This window comes from Rhinoderma darwinii, chromosome 11, assembly GCF_050947455.1.
Source record: "Rhinoderma darwinii isolate aRhiDar2 chromosome 11, aRhiDar2.hap1, whole genome shotgun sequence".
Taxonomy (NCBI): Eukaryota; Metazoa; Chordata; class Amphibia; order Anura; family Rhinodermatidae; genus Rhinoderma; species Rhinoderma darwinii.
The window spans coordinates 61,309,369-61,332,670 of record NC_134697.1 but is presented as its reverse complement, the minus strand read 5'-3'; the positions used below and the strand labels follow the sequence as shown (position 1 = coordinate 61,332,670).

The 23,302-nt window shown below is 43.1% G+C and overlaps 2 protein-coding genes and 1 long non-coding RNA gene across 4 annotated transcripts; 2 read left to right on the top strand and 1 right to left on the bottom strand.

The window, feature by feature from the left end:
• The first annotated feature begins 529 nt into the window (after positions 1 to 529).
• POFUT4 (protein O-fucosyltransferase 4) lies at positions 530 to 7,427 on the top strand. Its single transcript, XM_075841657.1, has 3 exons — positions 530 to 1,844; positions 3,368 to 3,993; positions 6,668 to 7,427. Exons 1-3 carry the CDS (start codon positions 882 to 884, stop codon positions 6,813 to 6,815), a joined length of 1,737 nt encoding a protein of 578 aa, XP_075697772.1. The 5' UTR covers positions 530 to 881; the 3' UTR covers positions 6,816 to 7,427.
• LOC142663203 (uncharacterized) lies at positions 6,809 to 14,497 on the bottom strand. 2 transcript variants are annotated; one of them, XR_012851057.1, is made up of 3 exons: positions 14,163 to 14,497; positions 9,496 to 9,521; positions 6,809 to 7,085 (listed from the first exon to the last, which is right to left on the bottom strand). It is a non-coding gene; the product is annotated as an uncharacterized LOC142663203 (long non-coding RNA). The 2 variants fall into 2 exon arrangements; XR_012851056.1 differs by lacking the exon at positions 9,496 to 9,521.
• Positions 14,067 to 17,727, top strand: CHCHD1 (coiled-coil-helix-coiled-coil-helix domain containing 1). The gene is made up of 3 exons (XM_075841658.1): positions 14,067 to 14,276; positions 15,372 to 15,490; positions 17,201 to 17,727. Exons 1-3 carry the CDS (start codon positions 14,141 to 14,143, stop codon positions 17,306 to 17,308), a joined length of 363 nt encoding a protein of 120 aa, XP_075697773.1. The 5' UTR covers positions 14,067 to 14,140; the 3' UTR covers positions 17,309 to 17,727.
• Positions 17,728 to 23,302: the final 5,575 nt, after the last annotated feature.

Below are 23,302 nucleotides of genomic sequence, written 5' to 3'. Positions count from 1 at the left end.
AAGTGCCTTTTGCGCACGCAAAATGCCGTGTTTTTTGCGTGCGCAAAACGCACACGCTCGTGTAAACCAGGCCTAAGGAGTATTTTTCAACACATTCAAGACCCAGACACAATAGTAAATCTGCCCTAGCGTGTGTATGGTAAAGTGAGCCCTAGGCACTGAGGCTAGGTAAAAAAACAAAACAAAAAACAACATAAAAATAAAAAAGAAATAAAGCATTTTATTGATGAAAAGGAAAAACTGGAAAACGCATGAGGTATTTATTATCCGGCAGCAATAGAGTTAAATAATTACTAAGGTTTTCGGGGGGCTTCTAAGCCCTCATTTCCCATTTATGCAGTAAATGAATAAGCAGTCATTCCATTTATTCTCCATCTGTCCTGAAAAAACCCCCCAAAAAAACAAAACACAAAATAACGTATCATAGATGAACTTGGAGACAGCGCAGAACTGCAAAAAGAACAATCTGGCAGTAAAAGGGTTAAACAACGATTGTGTTTCGTGGCTTTGAAAATCAACAATGGGTTCCATGCTGGGGTCTGACATGCTGGTTGTGGGTCAGTCGCTACTCTTCTGTCTCCTGAGACAGCACTCCCCTTCCCCCCCTTACAAGTCAGCCATGTGACTGTGATGTCATTCTTCCAAGCAGCAACTCTATGCAGCCACATAGACAAGAGGCAGCAGTTCCAGTAACATGTAACTTCCTGCTGGAGCTCAGTGTCCATATGTAACACCCTGCAATCCACACAGACACATACAGGCTGATTGATGCAACCCGGCAGCAAAAAGGAAATCTGACGGTGTGGACATGGAACCTTTGTGCATGTGGACTACTGGTAGGATGACATATATACCCTATATTCTGTGGTGACAGCCGTTTCATGCATGCATACCTGAAAGAGCCGTGGATTGTAACCAATATGAGATGTTGCAGTGTTTTCTGCGCTCACCGGATGGTGCAGCAATATCGCTCTAGAACCAGGAGTTCCCATTCTTCTTCAAGACACACCTGGTACCTTATCACAGGGAGTATATTCTGTTTGCTGACTTGTACCTATGCTATTACCGACAATGAGCAATGGGACAGTCCTGAATATCTGGATATAGCAGACGGAGAAAGAGTGCGGATGGATTCAGCAATGGATGACACATCTCCCGACCTTCGGCATGGACATCCCGTATATAATGACCAACTCCCAGAGGGAGTCACTATGGAGCAAAATATAGCATCAATGCCTGGACAATGGGAACAGTCGTCCTTCCAGCCATCCAGCGCTTTCTCCACTGCCGGCCTAGGCGCAGTGATGGTGGACTCTTACCGTGGTCCAGGTAACAGTGACACCAGAAGCAACAAAGAGTTGCCCATTCTTCTGTGGTGGAGTGAGAACCTGTTCCCTCACTTTCCTGGGAACACAGAGCGCGTCGACTGTCCTCTAAGTTCCTGCGTGGTGACAAAAGATAAGAGAGTGAAACTTCACAAACGGACTAAATCGATCATTTTCTATGGAACAGACTTTAGAGCATATGAAGCTCCGCTGCCCAGGTTGCCTCACCAGACATGGGCACTGTTTCATGAGGAATCTCCTATGAATAACTATGTTTTGTCCCATTTGCCCGGTATTCAGCTCTTTAACTACACTGCCACGTTCAGACGAGAGTCGGATTACCCCCTCACCTTGCAGTGGCTGCCCACAATTGGCTACTTACAGAACCCAGCAGTGTCTGTAGCAGAAAAAAACAAGTGGCGTGAAAAGGGGTATGCCCCCATATTGTATATGCAGTCCCACTGTGATGTTCCGTCGGACAGAGACCGTTATGTGAAAGAGTTAATGAAGTACATCCAGGTAAGCATTGGAAAATGATCTGTCATGACATTTATACATCCGTGATTGTCTATCATACAGTTTTGTATTCTCTTGTTAAAGAATCTCCAGGCCAAAAATTCAAATACAATTTTTACCTAGAGATGGATTTTTTTTTTTTTAAGTATTTTTGTTATATTATTGATCAGTCAGTTCATGACCCTACACACTGTGCAGACACGAAAGGTATCATAAACTCAAAGCAGGTAGTGTCAGAGGTGGGAGGTGCAGCCAACTTTGAGAGGTCCAAAATAACTTCTTGAGCAACGTGTCTCTATTGGATGGGTCCTGTAAGGCTGGATTCACACATACAGATTTTGATTGTTTCTTGAGCCAAATATCAGTCTTTCCATTATACTGTTCCTTCTTTTTGGATCCACTTCCTGCTTTGGCACAAAAAACTGCCACAAAATGTGTAATTCCAGCCTTATCCTTCCACTTGGATCTACTTTAGGCTTTAGCTAAAAAAAAATCTGCAGCGAAAGGGCTCACACACGTGTGTACGGAGACTGTAGTACGAAACTGCTATGCAGGCTCCATCAATCTTCTAGGAGTATACCTTTGTACGTACAGCATGCGAAGCAACACGGCACTATTTTTTTTCTGTGTGATTAAGAAATCCAACAGAAAAAAAATCTTCGTATGCCTCCATCTGAATTTGGATGTAGTTAGGGCTTATTTACACGAGCGTGTTAAACGTCCGTGGGACGGCCGTTGAAACAGCGGCCATCCCACGGACCTATGTAATTCAATGTGGCCGTTCACACAGCCGTTGTTTCAACGGACCGTGTGAAGGCTCCGTGCGAAAATAGGACATGTCCGTTCTTTTCGCGCATCACGCATCCCTCCATAGACTCTCAACTATGAGGGATGCGTGACATCGCGTCCCGCAGCGCTGAGCACGGATGCACCTCGAACGTGAAAAACTGCAGTTTTTCACGTCCGAGATGTGCAGCGTTCGTGTGAATTAGGCCTTAAAGACTTTATGGTCCTCCTTTGTATGGCCATATAGGCTGTATACAGTTATGGGCCTGTCCTAAATATGACGTATCCAATGGAAACCTGACTAATGGTTTACTTTATTTGCAGTATGTTTTTGTTTGCCGATTCACTAAACAACCTTTCAGTTATCATCCAAATAAAAATTATACATGGACTTTCTTGTTCTGAAGTGCAAAATGGATTCTGAATGAGTAGGATTCCATACCATAACAGTGTGTAATGTATGTTTGTGCCTATAGGGTTTAGGGTTAGCCCTCATCTAAGACCTCAAGTCCACGGATGTGTATAGGGCTCACACTCTATTTGGAGGGGTATGGGGTCGTTACTGTACCTCCGTATGCCTAGGATTTCATACAGAGGTTCTTTTTTTATCACATTTCATACTAATCCAACATGTTCTATCGGGTGCTGTATCGTATTCTTCCCTATAAGAATTGCCTGTTGGCTAACAATTATGTATATCTTTGAACTCAGTTAATTTTTTTTATATATATATTTGTCAGATTGACTCCTATGGTCAGTGTTTGAAGAACCGCCAATTCCCAAGCAAGAGACTTGAGGACACTTCAACAGCCACCACAGAAGATCCAGAGTTCATAGCATTAACTGTAAGATACAAGTTCCACTTGGCAATGGAAAATGCAATATGTGCTGATTATATGACAGAGAAGCTATGGCGCCCTATGCACATAGGGACAATTCCAATTTACAGGGGATCCCCTTCTGTTAAGGACTGGATGCCTAACAACCATTCTATTATTTTAATTGACGACTTTGCAACACCAGAGGACCTGGCAGAATTCATAATTTCTTTGGACAAGGATGATGAATCATACCTCAAATATTTGGACTACAAAAAAGCTGGTGGAATAACAAATAGGCTACTGCTGGCCAGTATGGAAAACCGAGAATGGGGGGTGAATGATATGACTGCACCAAACTACCTCAATGGTTTTGAATGCTTTGTGTGTGATAAGGAGAACGCTAGAGTCAAGGCTGAGAAGAAACATAAGAAGACCCAGGGCAAAAGTCCGGCTCCAGTGCCACACGTTGCTGGGTATAATCACATGGGATGTCCCATGCCTGTGCCTGGTATAGGAAATGCTGATGAGCAACCAGAAGATGACAGGTAATCCGTTATTAAAATCAACCGCTGAGTAGAAGAAACGTGCAGCAAATATTTAGATCTCAAGGAAGCTCTTATTAGACAAAAGAGAAGGCAAATTTCCTCCAAGTAAGGTGTCTGTCTGATAGCGGTCCGTCAAAATTTGCCTCTAAGGCCTTGTTCACATCTGTGTTCCCCATTCCGTCATTCTGCTCCGTCAGAGGAGCAGAACAAGGGAAAAATTGGAAGCGCTGGTTCCGTTGCACACCAGCCCCCACCCGGTGACCGACGGAACCCATTGACTTTGACTTCCACCGGGAGGTTCATCTGCTTTACTGGAAACAATAGCGCAGCATGCTACACTACTGTTTCCGGTAATTTCTGCAAGGGTGGCCCGTAATAGAGACTCCAACGCATATGTGAATGGTCCAGCGAAAATAAAAACTATTTATTACTTTGTTTTTGTGAAATCAGGAAATTTTCAAATAAACTTTTATTTTTCAAATCTGCGCGGATTGCACTGTCGCATGGACCTGGAAGTTCGGAGCGGCCCTTCTTGCTGTGACGCGTCGACACAGGCTCCGTGGGAAGGCTTCTCCTCTCTTTGCGTCACGTCATGCAAGGGCTGGCTGCTTGGCTCAATTCATCAGCTAAGCCAGCCCCCTTCTCGGTCTCTGAATCTGCCGTGACGGTGGAGGCGTTTGGCTTGGCTGCTGAATTGAGTTTTCAGGGACTGAAAACCTGCAATCCATGCAGTATTGAAAATTCAAGTATATTAGAAAATGTCTTTATTTCACAAAAGCAAAGTAATAGTTTTTCTTTTCGTCAGACAACCCCTTTAAGTCAAGATAAAATTGCTCCTTTTTGGACACCTCATCTGCCTGAGAACAACACTCTGTGCAGATACACATATGCGAGAGCATTGTGCCTTGTATTTCCCCCGTCATGCAAGTTGTCAGGTGATTCTGGCATGATTCTTCTATCGCATCAGTGTAGTATTGCTGTTGGTTCCCAAAACCAATTTCCTTGTGATGAAATCTCCTATGGTTAACTTTTCCATGTGATGTCAGGACAAGGGTTTTACTACATGGTTGACAATAGCTCTGACCATTGATAACCGCACGGATTTTACTTGCTCTACTTTTATTTATAAATCACATGCACCGTGTCTCGATAGATAGTCTATAGATAGATAGCAGAATGCAGTTGCTGTTTATAGCTGCAATCTGTCAACATAATATTTATACAAGCTTATTCAATATCGTGAAGACATCTGTTTTCTACAAATGGAGAAAAACTTACATCTGAGGTTCATACGGTTATTATATCATAGACATCCGTTTTAATCTGAGAGCTACGAGTCCGGCTCCCAAGACCCAGTCAAACAGCTATTGTCAGACAGCTGTGCATTTGCGCTGTAATGTAGTATTACATTGTGGTCATTCAGATTAATATCTGACCATGTAATACATGGACGTCCTAAGTCCGCAGGAGCCACTACTTGAAAGTGGCCTTCCACACTGGGTCGTAGAGGGGGGGGGGGGGGGCTAGAGACAACACGTTTGCATACTCTTACTAGTGCATATTGAAGTACTAGAGGAGGGTCTCACGATTGGGACCCCCCTATAAAAGTCAGAGTGTAGAGCTGCTGCAAATAGGGGTTCTCCCTCTGGATTTTGATGGGCTCCATTCCTTTTTTAGCATTGTTAGGGTATGTGCACACGCTAACTGCATTTACGGCTGAAATGACGGAGCTGTTTTCAGGAGAAAACAGCTCCATCATTTGAGACGTAAATTGCTCGTACTCGCCTTTTGCGAGGCGTCAATTACGGCCGTAATTTGGAGCTGTTCTTCATTGGAATCAATGAAAAACGGCTCAAATTACGTCCAAAGAAGTGTCCTGCACTTTGACGAGGCTGTTATTTTACGCGCCGTCTTTTGACAGCGACACGTAAATTACTGGTCGTCGGCACATTTTCATTCTTTTTACTACAGTAGCGCGAATCACGCGCGGTACCTGGAAGTGCTTCCGTGTGCCATTTGCACGCACCCATTGAATTCAATGGGTGCGTGCTGCGCGAAACACGGGCAAGTATAGGACATGTCGTGAGTTTTAGGCAGTGGACATACGCTGCGTGAAAATCACTGACCGTCTGAACGGCCCCATTCACTTACATAGGTCCGTGCGACACGTGTGAAAATCACGCGCGTATCACGGACGTATAGCACGTTCGTGTGAATAAGGCCTTAGATAGCTGTTCGCCATACGCTCGTTTGGCCAACAACTATTCCTCTGAACGCCTCCATATACATGTAAGCTCGGCAAGATGGAAAAAAGCTCTGGTAGCGGCTTGTCTTCTGCAGCAACAAATAATCAGGCATGTTGAAATCTGACATATCCAATCCTTCCTTCCCCCAACATCGGAGGCAGATTCGGGACACACACATTAGGTCTTTGTACTGTATTAGGTGAACATTTTATTTTCTTCTTTAAGAAAAATGGGGTGTAACGTGATTAACCTAGGCAACATTTCCATAATAATTTTATATATCGGAACATTATTTTTCCCACTATTGTATATATATTTTTGTAGGTCTGTGTTGTCTTCATAAAATTCCAGCCGTCAGTTCTTATTATTGAGCTTTGGTTTATGCATTTTATACTAAAAATCCATCTTTTCTTTTTTGTTTTATTTAGCTGGAAGCAGATGTGGCTGCAAGATTACTGGCAAAGTTTTGATCAAGGAGAGGCACTTGCTGCCATGATTCTACAAAATGAAACCAGTCAGGATAAATTTTGGGATTTCATGCATGAAATGTATATAAAGAGAAACCTGAATCATTGATGACTTGATCTATTTTATACATTTTTATGACACTTGCCTGATATTTTTTTATACCAAAAATAAAACAATTCTTGAAAGACTTTCACTACCATGACACATTTCAGTTCTTCTATAGAAGGATCTTGCACCTCCATAGTATTTTTTTTCATCTGTGTGCCAAAGAATTTTATTTAAAAATCTTGAACTTTAATAGATGTTTTAGGAGATTTTGATGATGCCTCTTTGAAATGTCATGCTCAGCACTTTTCCTTTTTCGTTTACAAGCGTTTCCTGTTACCAAAAACAATATAAACATGTCCATTAACCAAAATCAGTGATTATATTGTTGTAAGTTGTTACAGGCTGTATATTTGACATATGAAGAGATGAGAAAACCTACTGATTTGCCATTATGATGACATCATTAGTACGTGTTCTAAAAACAAACCAAAAACCTGCACCCCCTACAGGATCATTCATGTCACTATGTTAAAGGGTATGTTCACCCTTAGGGGGGATTCACACGAGCGTGTATTCGGTCCGTGCGGGCCGCGTGGTTTTCACTCGGCACGCATGGACCAATACAAGTCTATGGGGCAGTACAGACAGTCCGTGCTTTTTGCGCAGCGTTTGTCTGCTGCGCAAAAAGCGCGACAGGTTCAATAACTCTGCGTATTTCGCGCATCACGCACCCATTGAAGTCAATGGGTGCGTGAAAATCACGCGCACCACACGGAAGCACTTCCGTGGGACGAGCGTGATTCGCGCAACAGCAGTGAAAAGGATGAATGAAAACAGAAAAGCACCACGTGCTTTTCTGTTTCCGAACATCCAAACGGAGTGTCTTTGCGATGAGCGAAGCCGGACAAGCGTACCGAACTTCACCGGGTTCGGCCAAACTCGGCAAAAAAATTATCGGTACGCGACGTCAGGAGATAGTCACTGTCCATGGTGCTGAAAGAGTTAAACTGTTTCAGCACCATGGACCGTGACTTCCGATCCCAATATACATGAACCTGTAGAAAAAAAACGAAGTTCTGACTTACCGAGAACTCCCGGTGTCTTCCTCCAGTCTGACCTCCCGGGATGACAATTAAGTCCAAGTGACAGCTCCAGCCAATCACAGGCCAAGCACAGGCTGCAGCGGTCACATGGACTGGCGCGTCATCCAGGGAGGTGGGGCCCGATGTCAAGAGAGGCGCGTCACCAAGGACGCGTCACCAAGGAAACGGCCGGGAAGTTCTCTGTAAGTACGAACTTTTTCTTTTTTTTTCTACAGGTTTTGCGATATTGTGTTCGGCATTCACTGTCGAGGGTGCTGAAAGAGTTAGCTCTTTCAGCACCTTGGACAGTGACGGCCATCGACTAGCCTCATCTCTATGATGGCGGCTGCGCGAAAATCACGCAGCCGCGCATCAGACACGGATGACACACGCAGCTGTCAAATGTTTTTTGTGCGCGCAAAACGCTGCGTTGTTTGCGCGCGCAAAAACGCAACGCTCGTGTGAATCTGCCCTTATAGAGACAACTGTCAGAAAATAGTATTGGTGGGGGTCAGGGAGGGCCTAACCACACAAGGAGTTAATGACTAGCACCATGGCTCTTAAGCTCCCGACAGGCCTCCCTTTACTCAGATTCATAGGGTATAATGGCCTCTCGCCTGCAGCCTCTTAGTTGTAGCGATCTGTGGGGTTTCCAGCTACGCACCCACCCTTAAAGTATCTACTAATGTGTCTCTGACATTTTTTATGCATAAAGTTGCACACACACTTTAGTCTTCCAAACAGCGCTAGAAAGAGAACAGCAGTAGTTTGTTTGACTTCTACTGGCACTACCTTCACTTTTCCGGAATATCGCTTCATCTTAAAAGGAGTATCTACCTATGCAACCAATTCTTTTATTGGGCTAATGCATCTAAAATTAAAAAAATTAAGCAACTTTGCAAATACTATTGATTAAATATCTATTACCGTTTTTGTGTCTACAGCTCCTAGGCTGACTTCCCTTGGTTACAGACTACAAACAAAAACCTTGTGTAGTCCGATCCTGCATTCAAACTGGCTTCCATCTGTCCCCTACGTCTTGTAACCTACCAGAGGAACATTCGCCAGAAGTAGGGGACAGATGAAGGTGAGTATGACTGCAGCATCGGACAACACAGGGTTTGTTTGTAGTGTGTTACCATGGGAACACATAGGTCTGCATAGTAACTGTACACAGAAAATGATAGGAGATTTTTAATGAAGACTATTTTCAAAGTTGCATAATTTTGTAGTTCAGATGCATTGGAGTAACAAAAAGAAAAATTGGTTGCAAAGGTATTCATCCTTTAAAGCAGTATTAGGATTGCAAGATTGTACCAATTTTGAAAAAGTATAGGAGTTAAATGAGTTTTATTTATATAAAACATAAATAAATGTCCCGTACTGTTTTCAGTACGGGACAGTATTCCCGCGGGGAGGCAAGGACACCTAGCGTCATACATAACTGTGATGCTAGGAGCCCGGCTCCCTGAACTGTGTTCATTACGGGAAATGCGGCCAACATGCGGTCCGTATATCACGGACCGAACACGGTCGTGTGCATAGGGCTTTAATATAACTGGTATTGCTGCGTCTGTAAAAGTCTGAACTATTACATTATAGCGTTATTTAACCCACTCGGTGAACAGCGTAAAAAAAAAAATATATAGAACACTCACATTTCTGGTTTTTGGTCACCTTCGCGCTAAACAAATGGAAAAAAAATGATTGAAAAGTCGCATGCTATCAATGAAGACTACAGCTCGCCCCGCAAAAAAAAAAGCCCTCACATCACTCAATCAACGGAAAAATGAAAAAGTTATAGCTCTCAGAATATGGTGACACAAAACAATTTTTTTTAACAAATACTTTAAAAAATAAAAAAAAAAGTATTAAACATAAAAAACCATAAATTTTTGGTATCGCCGCAATCGTGTTAACCCGTAGAAGGCTAACATGTCATTTATACTACCTGATGGATGCCGTAAAAACAAACATCCCCCCCCCCCCCAAAAAAAAACTTTTTGTTCTTTGCCAATTTCACCCCACAAATATTTTGTTTTCAGTTTCCCAGTACATTATGCGGTACAATAAATGGTGCCATGAAAAACTACAACATGTCCCGCGAAAAACAAGCCCTCATAGGACTATGTAAACGAAAAAATAAGGGGTTAAACTGCCAGTTTATAATAACAAACATGTTACAATGTTACAGAATATGGAATGTGTTGGATAATAAATAAAATATTGAATAAAAGCTGAGGTTTTGAGTTGGGTTTTTGGATAACACCAGTATACACGTATGATAAATGTCCACCATGAACGTGTGGTGGACTGTTATATGGTATTAGCAAGGTATGACTGCGGACCTAATGTCAGAAGAAACCAAGAGCGAAGAGTGAGCGCTCTCAAAACCGGAGAACATAGAAGAACAGTCACAAACTTTACTGCCAAAATAACTGACTTCTGTTCTCATTTTTAATGTTATACGGAGTACAGGAGAAAAATTAGCAAACGTTTAAAATGTTACCATGAACCTCAACCCCCGATAAAGCTTAGCCATATTACTGCCTCTAGCACTGATTTATTGGGTCCTGGAAATGAAAAAAAAAATTCAACATTTCCATGTAGAGACCTTCAGCGGTCCGTTACATTCTTTTGTTTTAGTGGGGGCTTAGCACAGAATAAAATAGAGCTTCTGCTTAACATTTGATTCCATGATCAAGGTCATTTAAAGGGAATGAAATTAATTTGACAGTTCATGAAAAGGATATTTAAACAGGTTTTCCAGTTTGGGGGCTTTTTGTTATACTCGTGACCGATCCACAGTATATGATCGTGGGGATCCGACACCCAGATCCCACATGATTGGCTGTTCTGGCTACCTCAGGGTGCCGGAAGCTATGTAGGCCTCGGTGCCGGAAGCAGAAATCTTCAACCACCGTATAGCGCCCGTGCTGCAAGACTGCAGCTCTGCTCCAATTGAAGTGAATAGGAGCAGAGCTGCAATAACCCAACACGGCTGTTATACTGTGACTGGAGCCTTCTGCTTCCAGCACCAACCCCTGCCTAGCTTCCGATGCCCTGAACAGCTGATCGGTGCGGGGTCCGGGTGTCGGACCCCCACCAATCATATACTGATGGCCTGGCCTGTGGATAGGTCATTAGTATAACAAAGAGTTCCCAAACTGGACAACCCCTTTAATGTACAGATGTAATGGGAGATATGAGCATGTTGTGGCCCGATCCTATTTTTTGACTGATTTATAAACCCTTTAATTGCTGTCAGACGTTCTACAATATCTGTTACAAGCTGTATGACGCTAGACAGTCTTGTGTTTTATTAAAATTCCTTCCGAGCTCTTGGCTCTTGCCCCTATATAGGGATGATGTCAGTATATTCATGAGACACTGTCTAGAGGATTTTCCATTAGCTAATGATATTTAAAGTCAAAGTCAAATGTCCATCGCTAGACACATTTTAACCCATTCTGTCCCGATAGTCTCAAAAATATACAAAGGGAATGGTCAAAGATGCAGTCAGGCTACACTTGATTTCTTTTGTCTTTGAAAAACTGTAGGCACACTAAGGTACAGTATTATGGATCTGTACAATGTGTATGGCCCATACTGTACATCTGGGGGCCTCTCATATTATACATATGTTGTGTTTGCGCACATTTAGTATGTGGTCTAAATTGCCACTGTCGTGAGTGTCATGTCATTAACCCCTTCCTTCTCCATGACATATAACTGTAATGGGCTCCAAGTACTTGGTGCTCCTAGACAAATACATGTATCACGGTGATCCTATGGGCAACGGAACATCTGCGATTCCACCGTAACAGCAAGAGAAACTCCCCTTATTAATCTTCCGTTAACTCCGGCATTGCGATTACGGGTAGTGATGATTTTATAGTGACAACTCCAGGCGTAACAAAGGTCAGATTGCCTGTTAGGTAACGCCTTAAAGTGAATATCCACCCTCGAACACTATTTTGTATTTATTTATTTAAATAGGTCTAACATTCTGTGCTGATTCCCTTCTTATATCTCATATCTTCATAAAAATCAAAACTCCATTTTTGTAATACAGAGCTATAATGACGGGGGCTAAGGAGCTGAGGAGAGACACGCATGCACAGCACTGAAGCCTGTCGTACTCACCCACAGGTTAGGCCAAGTTCACACTTGTTGTATAATCCAATACTCTGATCCGTTTTTAGATCAGAATAAAAATAAAAACTGATTTGTTAAAAATCCCATTGAAATCAATGGGATTTTTAATTGCATCTTGTTACGTCCGTCATCCGTTTATTGGACTGAGATAAAAGTGTAAAGTACAGGACTTTTTATCCATTAAAAAAACGGATGCCTAAGGAAGTAAATACTGTCCGTAAATACAGATACGTAGTCATCCGTAAGTTATACGTGTATATACGGAACGATATCTGCAAATACGGTCAATAATGCATCTGTATTTGATCCGTATATACGGATCCGTGTAAAAAAAGAGGGAGGCTGCAAATGATGTCACCAACATGTTGCATAGCAATGCTTCAATAAATACGGACAGTTTACGGATGAACATCTGTAGCCGTCCGTATTTACAGAAGCGCCCATAGGCTTCTATGGGAGTAATTACGGACAAGAATACGACGGGTTCTATAATTTTTTCATCCGTAAAAATACTGAAAGGTGTCCGTGGCCAATAGAAATGAATGGGTCCGTAATTACGGATGAAATATACGGTCTTGTGCATGGCGCCTTAACGGATAGGTTATTTTTATCATTATCAATGTAAAGCGCATACAAATGAATCGTAATCTGTTTGCATCTTTTATTTTGATTTCAATGGGATTTTCAATGGATCGATTTTCAACTTAAAACGTCTGAAAATCAGGAGCGGTTTTCCCTTGAAAAAAGCTCCGTATTTTCAGACGTTTTTTATTTCGTTTGTGCACATGCCCTTATTCTGATCTAAAACGGATCGGAGTATTGGATAATACAATGTAAGGGCTTAATTAGACGAACGTGTAATACGTCCGTGCAAAGCGTTTTTTTCACGCGCCTCGCACAGACCTATATTAGCTTATGGGGCCGTTCAGACTGTCCGTGAGTTTCATGCAGCGTGTGTCCGCTGCGTAAAACTCACGACATGTCCAATACTTGTGCGTTGTTCGCGCATCACGCACCCATTGAAGTCAATGGGTTCGTCAAAATCATGCGCAGCACGCGGAAGCACTTCCATGGGACACGCGTGATTTGCGCAACAGCAGTAAAAAGTATGAATGCAAAAAAGAAAAGCACCACATGCTTTTCTGTTTACAAACATACAAACAGAGTGTCATAATGATGGCGGCTGCGCGAAAATCACGCAGCCGCACATCATATGGTGATGACACACGGAGCGGTTATGGACCTTTTGCACGCGCAAAACGCACACGCTCATGTAAATCAGGCCTCAGTGTGAGCTTTGACAAGGTTTCAGAAAACTTGATCTATTGCACAGAGTAGTTTGAATGGCCATTTAGCCTCAATAGCAACACCAATACATTTAGACCCCTGCATTAAAGGGATTGGTGGGGGTCCGACTCTCGCCACCCCCGCCGACTAGCAGAAAATAGCCACTTATGTTTACTTGTTTTGCCGACATCTTTTGTATTTATGAATTATGTCATTCACCATGATGATGATTTCCTTCTGCTTTGATGTTATTGATGATTGGGACAGTTTAAACGGATACCATTTTTCGCCTATGGACGCCACTATTAGGCATCCGTTCAACATATCTGTCGCCGATAGACCATAATGGTCTACGTTTAAAAGCCTATGATGTATACGTTAAATGTATACTTGTGACGTATGCCATAAAGTGGCATACGTCACCCATAGGCTCCCACTACCGCTGATATACGACTGAGGACAGAAGACCTTTTTGGCCTCCATCGGGCTAATGGAGCTTTCCTGATTTACATAATAAACGGACATCACAAATGTGATGTGAACAGGGTCTTATAAATAATCTGCAACAATGTAAAATAAAATGCAAGTGAATGGGGTTGAAAATGTCAGCGTGCAATACAAAATGGTGAAATTCCGAATTTCCCCCGGTGATTCGTGACAAAATTCGCCGCCTCTGAACTGAAGGAGCGCAGTAAGCAGGCAGCTGATAGGATGAACTAATGACTGACAGCAGCCGGGCCTCATCAGCTCCTCCTACCAGTGAGGAGACGCCGCTGACGTCATCTGAAGGGGCAGAGACACGACGCAGCGCTTACGTCACTTCCCCTCCCATAGTCCTTTGCCGTGGCCTTGGCTGTCATGGCGTCCCATGGTAACTTACTGAACGAGAAGGTGGCCAGGCTGGTTAGTCGACGACATGGGAAGCCCGCGCTGCAGCCTCGGCGACCGCTGGCACTTGCTGACGCAGTGGCTAACCGGAAATACAAGGTTGGAGGTACGTGGAGCGCTATCAAGGCTCGTGTCATGTGAGGGCAGCGCGCCCATTACTCCCCATAATAACTAACGTCCGCCCATCACATCTCTCACTATAGTAAAGCACTCCCCTGCATTATTTACTTGTCTGGCTTTATTCAAAAGTTTCTCTGCAATTTCTTGGAAAGCTGAGTGACAACCAATATGGCCTCAGTTTCTACAGCGTGTCACTCAGCTTTCCTGGAGTCCTGAACAGCTAGTATGCATAGTTATACTGCCATGTGGTAGCGAGGGTTGTTTCGCTGTATAGCCCTGCAAACCTGCCTTTCAGGAATCCTGGCAAAGTTAGGTGATCTACCTGTGAGGGACATTTAAAGGGAGCTGTCTAATCAACCCCCTTAAAAATATCAATAATGATGTCACATCGGGGGTCCCCTGTCATATTTAACCTGCATGGTGATGGGTGTAAAAAAACCTCAATCGCTGTTTTTGGTCACCTCATCTCCCACAAAAAAATGGAATAAAGCGTTTTTAAAAAGTCTCATGTACCCCAAAGTGGCACCAATAGAAACTACAACTTGACACACACAAAAAAATAGCCCTCAATCGACTAAAAAATAAAAAAGCTATGGCTCTCAGAATATAACAAACAATATGTTTAACAATTAGTCTTTTCCTTGTAAAAGTAGTAAAACATTAAAAAAAAAGCTACTTACACTTGGTATCACCGTAATTGTATTGACCTGCAAAATAAAATGAATGCGCAGTTTTTGTCGCACGGTGAACGATTTAAAAACGAAACCCCCAAAAAATAGAGGAATCGCTGTTTTTTTTTTACTATTCCATCCCACAAATAATTTTCCAGTTTCACAGTACATTATATGGTATAATAAATGGTGCTGTGAAAATTATGTGTAAGCCAAAGCCAAGACTGGGTCCTCCACATGGAGAAAATATAATATAAATATTTATACTTATTCTCTTTTTTTTTTTTTTGCATCCACTCGTAATTTTTCCTTTAAAATACTGATGCAAAATACTGAACAAATCTGCAATATGTGAATGAGGCCTTATACTACTCATAGTGTTTCTAGCATCGTATGTGTTTGTTTTACAGAGGCAACCTGCATAAGTGAAATGTCTGTATTGATGGCGTGCTGGAAAGAAAACGCCTTCAGTGACACAGCGTGTTCAAATGCAGTCAAGGTTTTCTATGACTGTATTGCCCGAGAACAGGTATCTGTTGTTTTTTTTTTGTGCTTTGGAGTGATGGAGAGTGGACTGTGACTACAGGCATTGCGTGTTCACATACACCACGTAGACAAGGCATACAATCCTTAATCCCTCTGTACCTCGAGGCCCGTTTACACTGGACAATCCTTTTTTTTTTTTTTTTATCAACTATAAAGCTATGTTTAGGGGTATGTTCACACGCAGTGTTTTCAGACGTAATTCGGGCCCTTTATGCCTCAAATTACGCCTGAAAAAACGGCACCATTACGCCTCCAAACATCTACCCACTGCTTGCAATGGGATTTACGGTGTTCTGTTCCCACGAGGCATAATTTTAAAGAAGTGCAGGTCATTTCTTGGGAGCTTTTGGAGCCGTTTTTTATTGACTCCATTGAAAAACAGCTCCAAAAACGGCCATAAAATAGGCCGCGAAAAACGCGAGTTGCTACAAAAACGTCTGACAATCAGGAGCTGTTTTCGCTTTAAAACATCTAGTATTTTCAGACGTTTTTGAGTTTGTGTGTGATCATACCCTTATTGTTGATCAACATCACTTGTGCATACCTAAAATCTGTCATTGACATAGGTATAATAGCCATGCTGCTTGTAGGGATGTTTACAGTGCCTAGTAAGCTGAGAGCTGTTACTAGGCAACTACTCCATGCCAAGGCTTATTACTTAACATAGTACAACGTCTGCATGTATCCTGTGCTTTGCCCACTAATGGGCATCAGGAAAGCCAAAGGGAATTTTTTGTTTGTGCAACTCCCTAGTACAGAGGAACTTCTGCAACATGGTAATAGTTCTCTACAAACTTTAATATTCATGTTAAAACACTTCATGTAACGGTTTTCTCACCATAATAATTTATGACCTAATGATAAGGGGAATGGAGAGCAGGACGCCAATGGGCTATCTGTCTATTGAAATGACTTATGGGAACAACATTTAGTGATTTCTGTCAGTCCTAAACAAGGAATACGTTCACCAGAGCTTCAGAAACCGCTAAATGTGTATATACCCTGTAGTCCGCAGTCAAAACGCAGTAGTCTCCATAACGCCCACTCGTTTCAGTGTGTAGAGATCATGTACGACCTGCTCTAGACCAGCGAAAGGAACTAAAAACTGCACAATTCTCAGCATCTCTAGAATGGAGAGCAATTTTAGAAAGCTGCACTCTGACCCAAGTTTAGCCTGTGAGGAACGGTTATGGTTATGTTTAGGATCACACTTAGGGCCCATTCACACGAATGTGAATCTCGTCTGTGTGCTGTGCATGGAAATCACGCACAGCACACAGACCCATTGATTTCAATGGGGTCATTCACACATGCAGGAGTTTTTACGCAGCGAGAATCCACTGCGTGATCTCACTGCATGCTCTATATTCGTGCGTTTTCACGCACCTACGCGCCCATTGAAGTCTATGGGTGCGTGAAAACCATGCACCGCACATGGCTGTACATCCATGTGCAGTGCGTGATTTGCGCATCAATTCCATTACAAAAAAAGTGCGTGAAAAACGCATGCCACTCGCAAAGCACGCTAATGCATAACGCACACGGAGCTGATTTATGCGCGGTTTCTGTCACACTCGTGTGAATGGTAATTAATTGGTAAATAATGCAAATAACCAAGAGTGTTTTATTATGTAATAAAATGCAGGTTTTATGAAAGAATTTGAAGAGTATTTTGTTTGTACTTTTTTTGTAGAAAGCTCGGAAATTAGGTGCCACAGATGAAAAACCTGCAGGCTGGATGCCGCCACAGCAAGTAAACAAACTGCTTAGAAAATATCCAAATGTCAAACACGAGATCTAGAATATAAACTTGACTTGCAAGTGAATCAACAGAATGAAGACCTGCCGTGGTCCCAGACATGAAACGATGATTTTACATTGTCCGCGAGAACAGTTCCTGGAGCTGCCGTTATCCAACTTCAGTGCTAGAAAATATTGATGGCGGCCACTGATACAGAAGCCGGCATCTTCTTGTTTCTGCTCGATTTTTAGGGGCCTCCATGTACGTTTTTGTTGTAATAACAAAAGAAAAATAGTTTAATGTGAATGTGCAGAGGTCTATTTATGCAATGATTATTGTATGTTACAGGTCTGAGAATTCCTGTAGTAAAGCTCTTTTTATGGAAAGGCTTAGGGGAAGTCGAGCGTTTCTATGCACACATTTGGGGATGAGTGAAAATACCTTTAACAAGCAATAAAGGCTTGTTTACACTGTAACAATGTGTGTGTGGTTTGTCTTATTTCTACATATTGGATACACTTACTACGTGTATTAGAGATATTTATTATTTTTTTGGATGCAAAATCTCAGGCAGTTTGATAAGTGGATAATAAAGAGCGTAGAAGTATATGGGTATATTCACACTCGTAAGATTTATTGCAGACTTTTCTGCGACGGACCCATGCATTTGAGTAATGGAACGGATTTTAACTCTAACCTGTGACCGCACCCCTGGAGCGGGCTTTCCACGCGATGGACAGGAAAACGGAGAAGATAAAAGTTGTCACACTTCTCCACACTCCCAGTTTGTCTCCTGTCCTCCCGATGGGATAGCCTGGGAAAAGCTAAAAAAGCTCAAGTAACTAAGGACACACTTAGGGCTGCAGACTTCCATGGAGTTTACCTTTTATTGAGGCTTGTCTGGTTGCATAAGTGTATTTTGAGAGCAGCAGATGGGCTGGCCGCCTCTCTCCTGGGCGGCACTTCCCTAGTTTAGAGATGGCAGGTTGGGCAGTGCTCTGACCTCCTCTTGGGGGGGGGGATTTCTTCCCCCTAGGGCCATGGTCATTGCGCCTGCAGTGCATGTTTCTCAGCCAGAACGTTTGGCTCGGCATACATGGCTGGAGGAAGGAAATACAGGTCACTTTTCAGTTGAAAAAATCTGCCGCGTGTGAATAGATCCTAAGACTTTCCTTCCTTATCGATCCACTCCTGCGTTTTGGCTAAAAAACCCCCACAAAAAAACAGTAATAACAAGCTGTCACAGCAGGACTCACCCCTCCCTTGACATAGTAGTCAATACAAGACTTGTGCTCTCCCCTCACAATGTAGTCACAGCAGGAGTCAGAGCATATATGTACCATGCTCTGTACAATCTTGTTTTATATGCCTGATGAGGACTCTGGTACAGGGTTGAAACACATTGCCGTTTATCACTTTTAAAACCTCTCTGTCACTGAGTTTTAATAAAAGCTTTATTTTTATGACTAAGGCATCATTTACACGAGCGTAATATACGCGCATGCTATTCACGCGTGTCGTACGCTCCTATATTAGTCTATGGGGCAGTGCAGACAGTTTGTGAGTTTTGCGCAGCGCGAGTGCGTTGCGTAAAACTCATGACATGTCCTTTCTTTGTGCGCTGTTCACGCATCACGCACCCATTGAAGTCAATGGGTGCGTGAAAACAAAGCAGGTCCCACGGAAGCACTTCCGTGCGAACTGCGTGGTTCGCGCAACAGCTGTCAAACTGAATGTAAACAGAAAAGCACCACGTGCTTTTCTGTTTGCAAACATTCCAACGGAGTGTCATAATGATGGCGGCTGCGCGAAAATCACGCAGCCACGCAACATACACTGATGACACACGCAGCTGTTAAGTGCCTTTTGCGCACGCAAAATGCCGTGTTTTTTGCGTGTGCAAAACGCACACGCTCGTGTAAATCAGGCCTAAAGCTGTTACATAGACATCAGACACAGGAGCGCCTCCACCAGGAGTTTTCATCCTTGTTCTTCCTAACTAGCTGTACCATCGGCTTAGGTCGTTTTCTACCTGATGTCCAACTCCTGAGGCTTTGCAAACTGTGGATCTCTCGATTGCAGTGATCTGCTAAATGTCTGAAAATTTTGTTGTGCCGACCATCCTGCACAATCCAGTTGGTTACCACTATTTACCCACGTATACCACTATTGTTATTTTACGCAACGGATCCCAACGATAATTACCTTAGAGGAGCGCCTTTTTCTTTTGCTTTCCATCACTAGTTGTTGCCATGGGTGAAAGGGCTGATTTATCAGTTGCAAAAATGGATGATTATTGGCTTCCTGGCCAAGAGTGGCAGTATTTCTCAAACAGCACAGTTTGTGAACAGTTCATGTGCTGCTGTTGTGATAGTGTATCGCGAGTGGATAAATAGCACCATTGGGAATAACCAAGGTGGAAACTGCGGAGCACCACGTGCCATCGATGTGAGAGGTGAACATCTGCTACGAAGGTGCGCGGGGGCCAAACGTCACGTTATAGTGGAGCAGCTCACCGTGAAAATCAACCAGGGGGCTAACAGACGTGTCTAAAACAGTTCAGCAAACCCTACTGCGTATGTGGCTCCGGAGCATACAGATAGTTACTGCTCCTATGCTAACAATAGTGGGAAGAAAAAGGCTTCAATTTGCACGGCAGCATCAGAATTGGACCATCGATGTTTGGCAAAGGGTTGCCTTCTCGGATGAGTCACATTTTCTGCTTCATCGATCGGATGGACATTGGTGTGTCAGGCGAGAACAAAGACCCTGCAACCATTGCTGGAAGAACACAAGCTGGGGGCAGCAGCATTATGGTCTGGGGAATTTTTTCATGGCATTCTCTGGGCGCACTCATCCATGTCGAAGGCACTCTGAACCGGTTTGGGTATGAATCCATCGTTGCAGATCACGTCCACCTATACATGCTGTTTGTCTTCCCAGGGGCAGATGGAATCTTCCAGCAAGACAATGCGACATATGACACGGCTAGAAATGTCTGACAGTGGTTGGAAGAGCACGACCAAGACCCCCAAGTACTTCCCTGGCCCCCTAATTCACCAGACTTGAACCTAATGGAGCATCTGTGGGACCACCACAATCGTCGTGTTCGCTCTATGGACGCTCCCCCATGCACCCTCCAGCAAATGTGGGATGCACTGCAGTCAGCATGACGCCAGATACCTGAGACAACCGACCAGCACCTTATTGAGTCACTCCCAGCCCGTCTAGCTGCTGCCCGTGCTGCACACGGCGGTTACTCTGGATATTAGCTGGCGGTCATAATAATGTGACTCGGCTGTGTACAAGTTATTGGTGTTTAAAAATTCTGCACTGCTGTTTTATCATTTTGTTTCTGAGAAAACTGGGTAACCTTGTCTACACCGCTCCCTCAGGGTTTGTCAGATTCTTCATATTACTCTATAGCATATTTATCTCCCAGGAGTCTGGGAATACGGGATGACCACCCCTGTTGTACTGGAAATTTAGGTCGTCATTCAGCTTTCCCAGAAACGGGTAGGGCTATAAAACAGCAGTAGAGAATTTTTAACTGTACCAGACGATGGCAAATCAAGGACTTGTATACGGGTTTTAGATCTTTGTATACAGGTTTTAGTACTTTTATAACGGCCTCAGTTGTTTTAGGTGCTTGTTAAAGGGGTTGTACGAAATCAGAAAAAAGGGTCTTGTTTGTCTCAGAACAGTGCTACTATGGGCGGTTTCTGGTATTACAACTGAGTTCCATTCACATGAATAGGGCTTCTTTCTAGAAGAAGAAAAAAAAACTGACTTTTTTTTTAAAACTTCAAACCCCTTCAGACCCCCTGCATACAGAATGGAAATGCTGCGGATTTGTGCATGGAAAATCTGCAGTGGATTACAGTACCTCCCACGTGAATGAGATTTTAACAAAACATTTTCTGCACAGATATCCAAGGATGCTGCAGATTTTCAAATCCACAGCATGCACATTCTGTTGTGGATGTTCACAGTGGATTTCACCCTTTTTAATGTAGAAGGGGTGAAATCCGCTGTGAATCTGCACCAAAATACGCAACATCCCCAAGAAACTTGCTACGTGTTTGGGGACCCTTAAACCCGAGAGATAATGCACCACTCTACAGGAGAGTGGGCTCAAATTCTTTTAAAGGAATAACCCCAAAAAATTAATGTTAAAAATAAACAAGATATATTTTCCCCCAATGTTTGTCAGTCTGCAGGATTATCTACTTCTTCCAGAAACAAGAAGTCTTGCAGAAATCTTGGTGAGAATACAGGGGTTAGTCTCCTATTGATCTGTTCCATTTTCAGCTGAGGAGGTGGTGGGGCTTAACAATAATTTTATTGTACAAAAGGCGGGAGGGAGAACTCCAGCTAGGTTTCTTAGGCTATGTAAACATCATGTTTATGGCCTATGTTTAACCTAAATGCCGGGAAAGACTCCCAATGTCTATGTTAAACATAGGCTGTGATGGATGCCTTAAAGGGGTTTTCCCATAAGAGAAATTTATGACATATCCACAGGATGTCATAAATGTCAGATAGATGCGGGTCCCAGAGGTGGGACCCGCATCTATCTCCAGAACAGGGCCCCCTAAACCCCGTTCTACTGGTCTGTGTTGCGTCTGAATGAGGTAAATTCCGACCATGAAAAAGGTTATATGGTCGTGAGTTACGTAAACCGCGTAGCTCGTTTTCGTAACTCCTGACCATATAACCAGGAGGTGGCTGGGAGATCAGACAAAGCTAGAACGGGATTTAGGGGACCCCATTCTAGGTCAGAGGTCGGACCCGCATCTATCTGACATTTATGACATATCCTGTGGATATGTCATCAATGTCTCTCATGGGAAAACCCCTTTAACAATGGCATCCTTCACCGCAGAGTATAATTCTTTTATGCGTATTCTCATCACGCATTTCATGACGTATGTTTAACAGATACAATTATAGTCCATGGGCGGCGGGTTATTAGGCTTCCATTTAATGCAGACTTCGCCCATAGACTAAAATGATATCTGTTTAATGTATACGTCATGAAACTGATATTTCCATTAGCGATTATATTGTTTTGTATGACACCTTTTTATAATTGTACCTGTTATTTATTTAAACTGTAATAAACGTAGTGAAGAAAAGCTCATGGCTTATACGGTATACCTGTGACATATGCCATACAGTGGCATTTGTTACCCATTACCTTCGTATTAAGAAAAGGATACTTCACGGCATATACTTTTTTTTTTTTCCTCTCCAGGATCCCTCAGGATGGAAAAGGGTAGTAGTGTTTCCTGACATACCTACTATAAGGCCCCATGCACACGACCATACTTTCATCTATCCTGAAATACTGTCCGTAAATATGGATCCATAGGCATCCGTATACGGGAGGGTGTCCGTAAATATGGTCCGTATTGCATCTGTATTCCATCCGTATATACACGGATCCGTACAAAAAGAGGGAGGTTGCAAATGATGTCATCAACATGTTGCCTAGCAATGCTTCTGTAAATACAGAAGGTTTACAGATGCACATCAGTAGCCGTCCATATTTACGGAAGCTCCCATAGACGTCTATGGAAGAGTCCTTGCCGTAGTGAATGGGTCCGTAATTACTGTCTGGTGCATGGGCCAAAATTCCACTGTGGCTCTAACTGCATCTCAACCGCAACGTGTGATTGGACCCTCAAGAACATGGGAACTACACAGTTCCCATTCAACAAATAAGTTTGGCCACTGATGTTTGATTTACACCAAAAAAGTGCACCCCAAGGGAGCCAATATAGCTATCAATGGTAGCAGTCAGACAGTTACTCCATGTCCCATAAAGGGAAAAAGAAAAAACAGACTGCACAACAGGATTCTGGAGCATAGTAACATTCATGGCTGGAGGAGGTCTGCGTTAAATATCCTACACATTCTATTTTAAAGGGCTCTAAGGCTGGATTCACACGAGCACATTACGTCCGCAATGGACGTATTTCGGCCGGAAGTCTCGGACCGAACACAGTGCAGGGAGCCGGGCTCCTAGCATCATAGATATGTACGACTCTA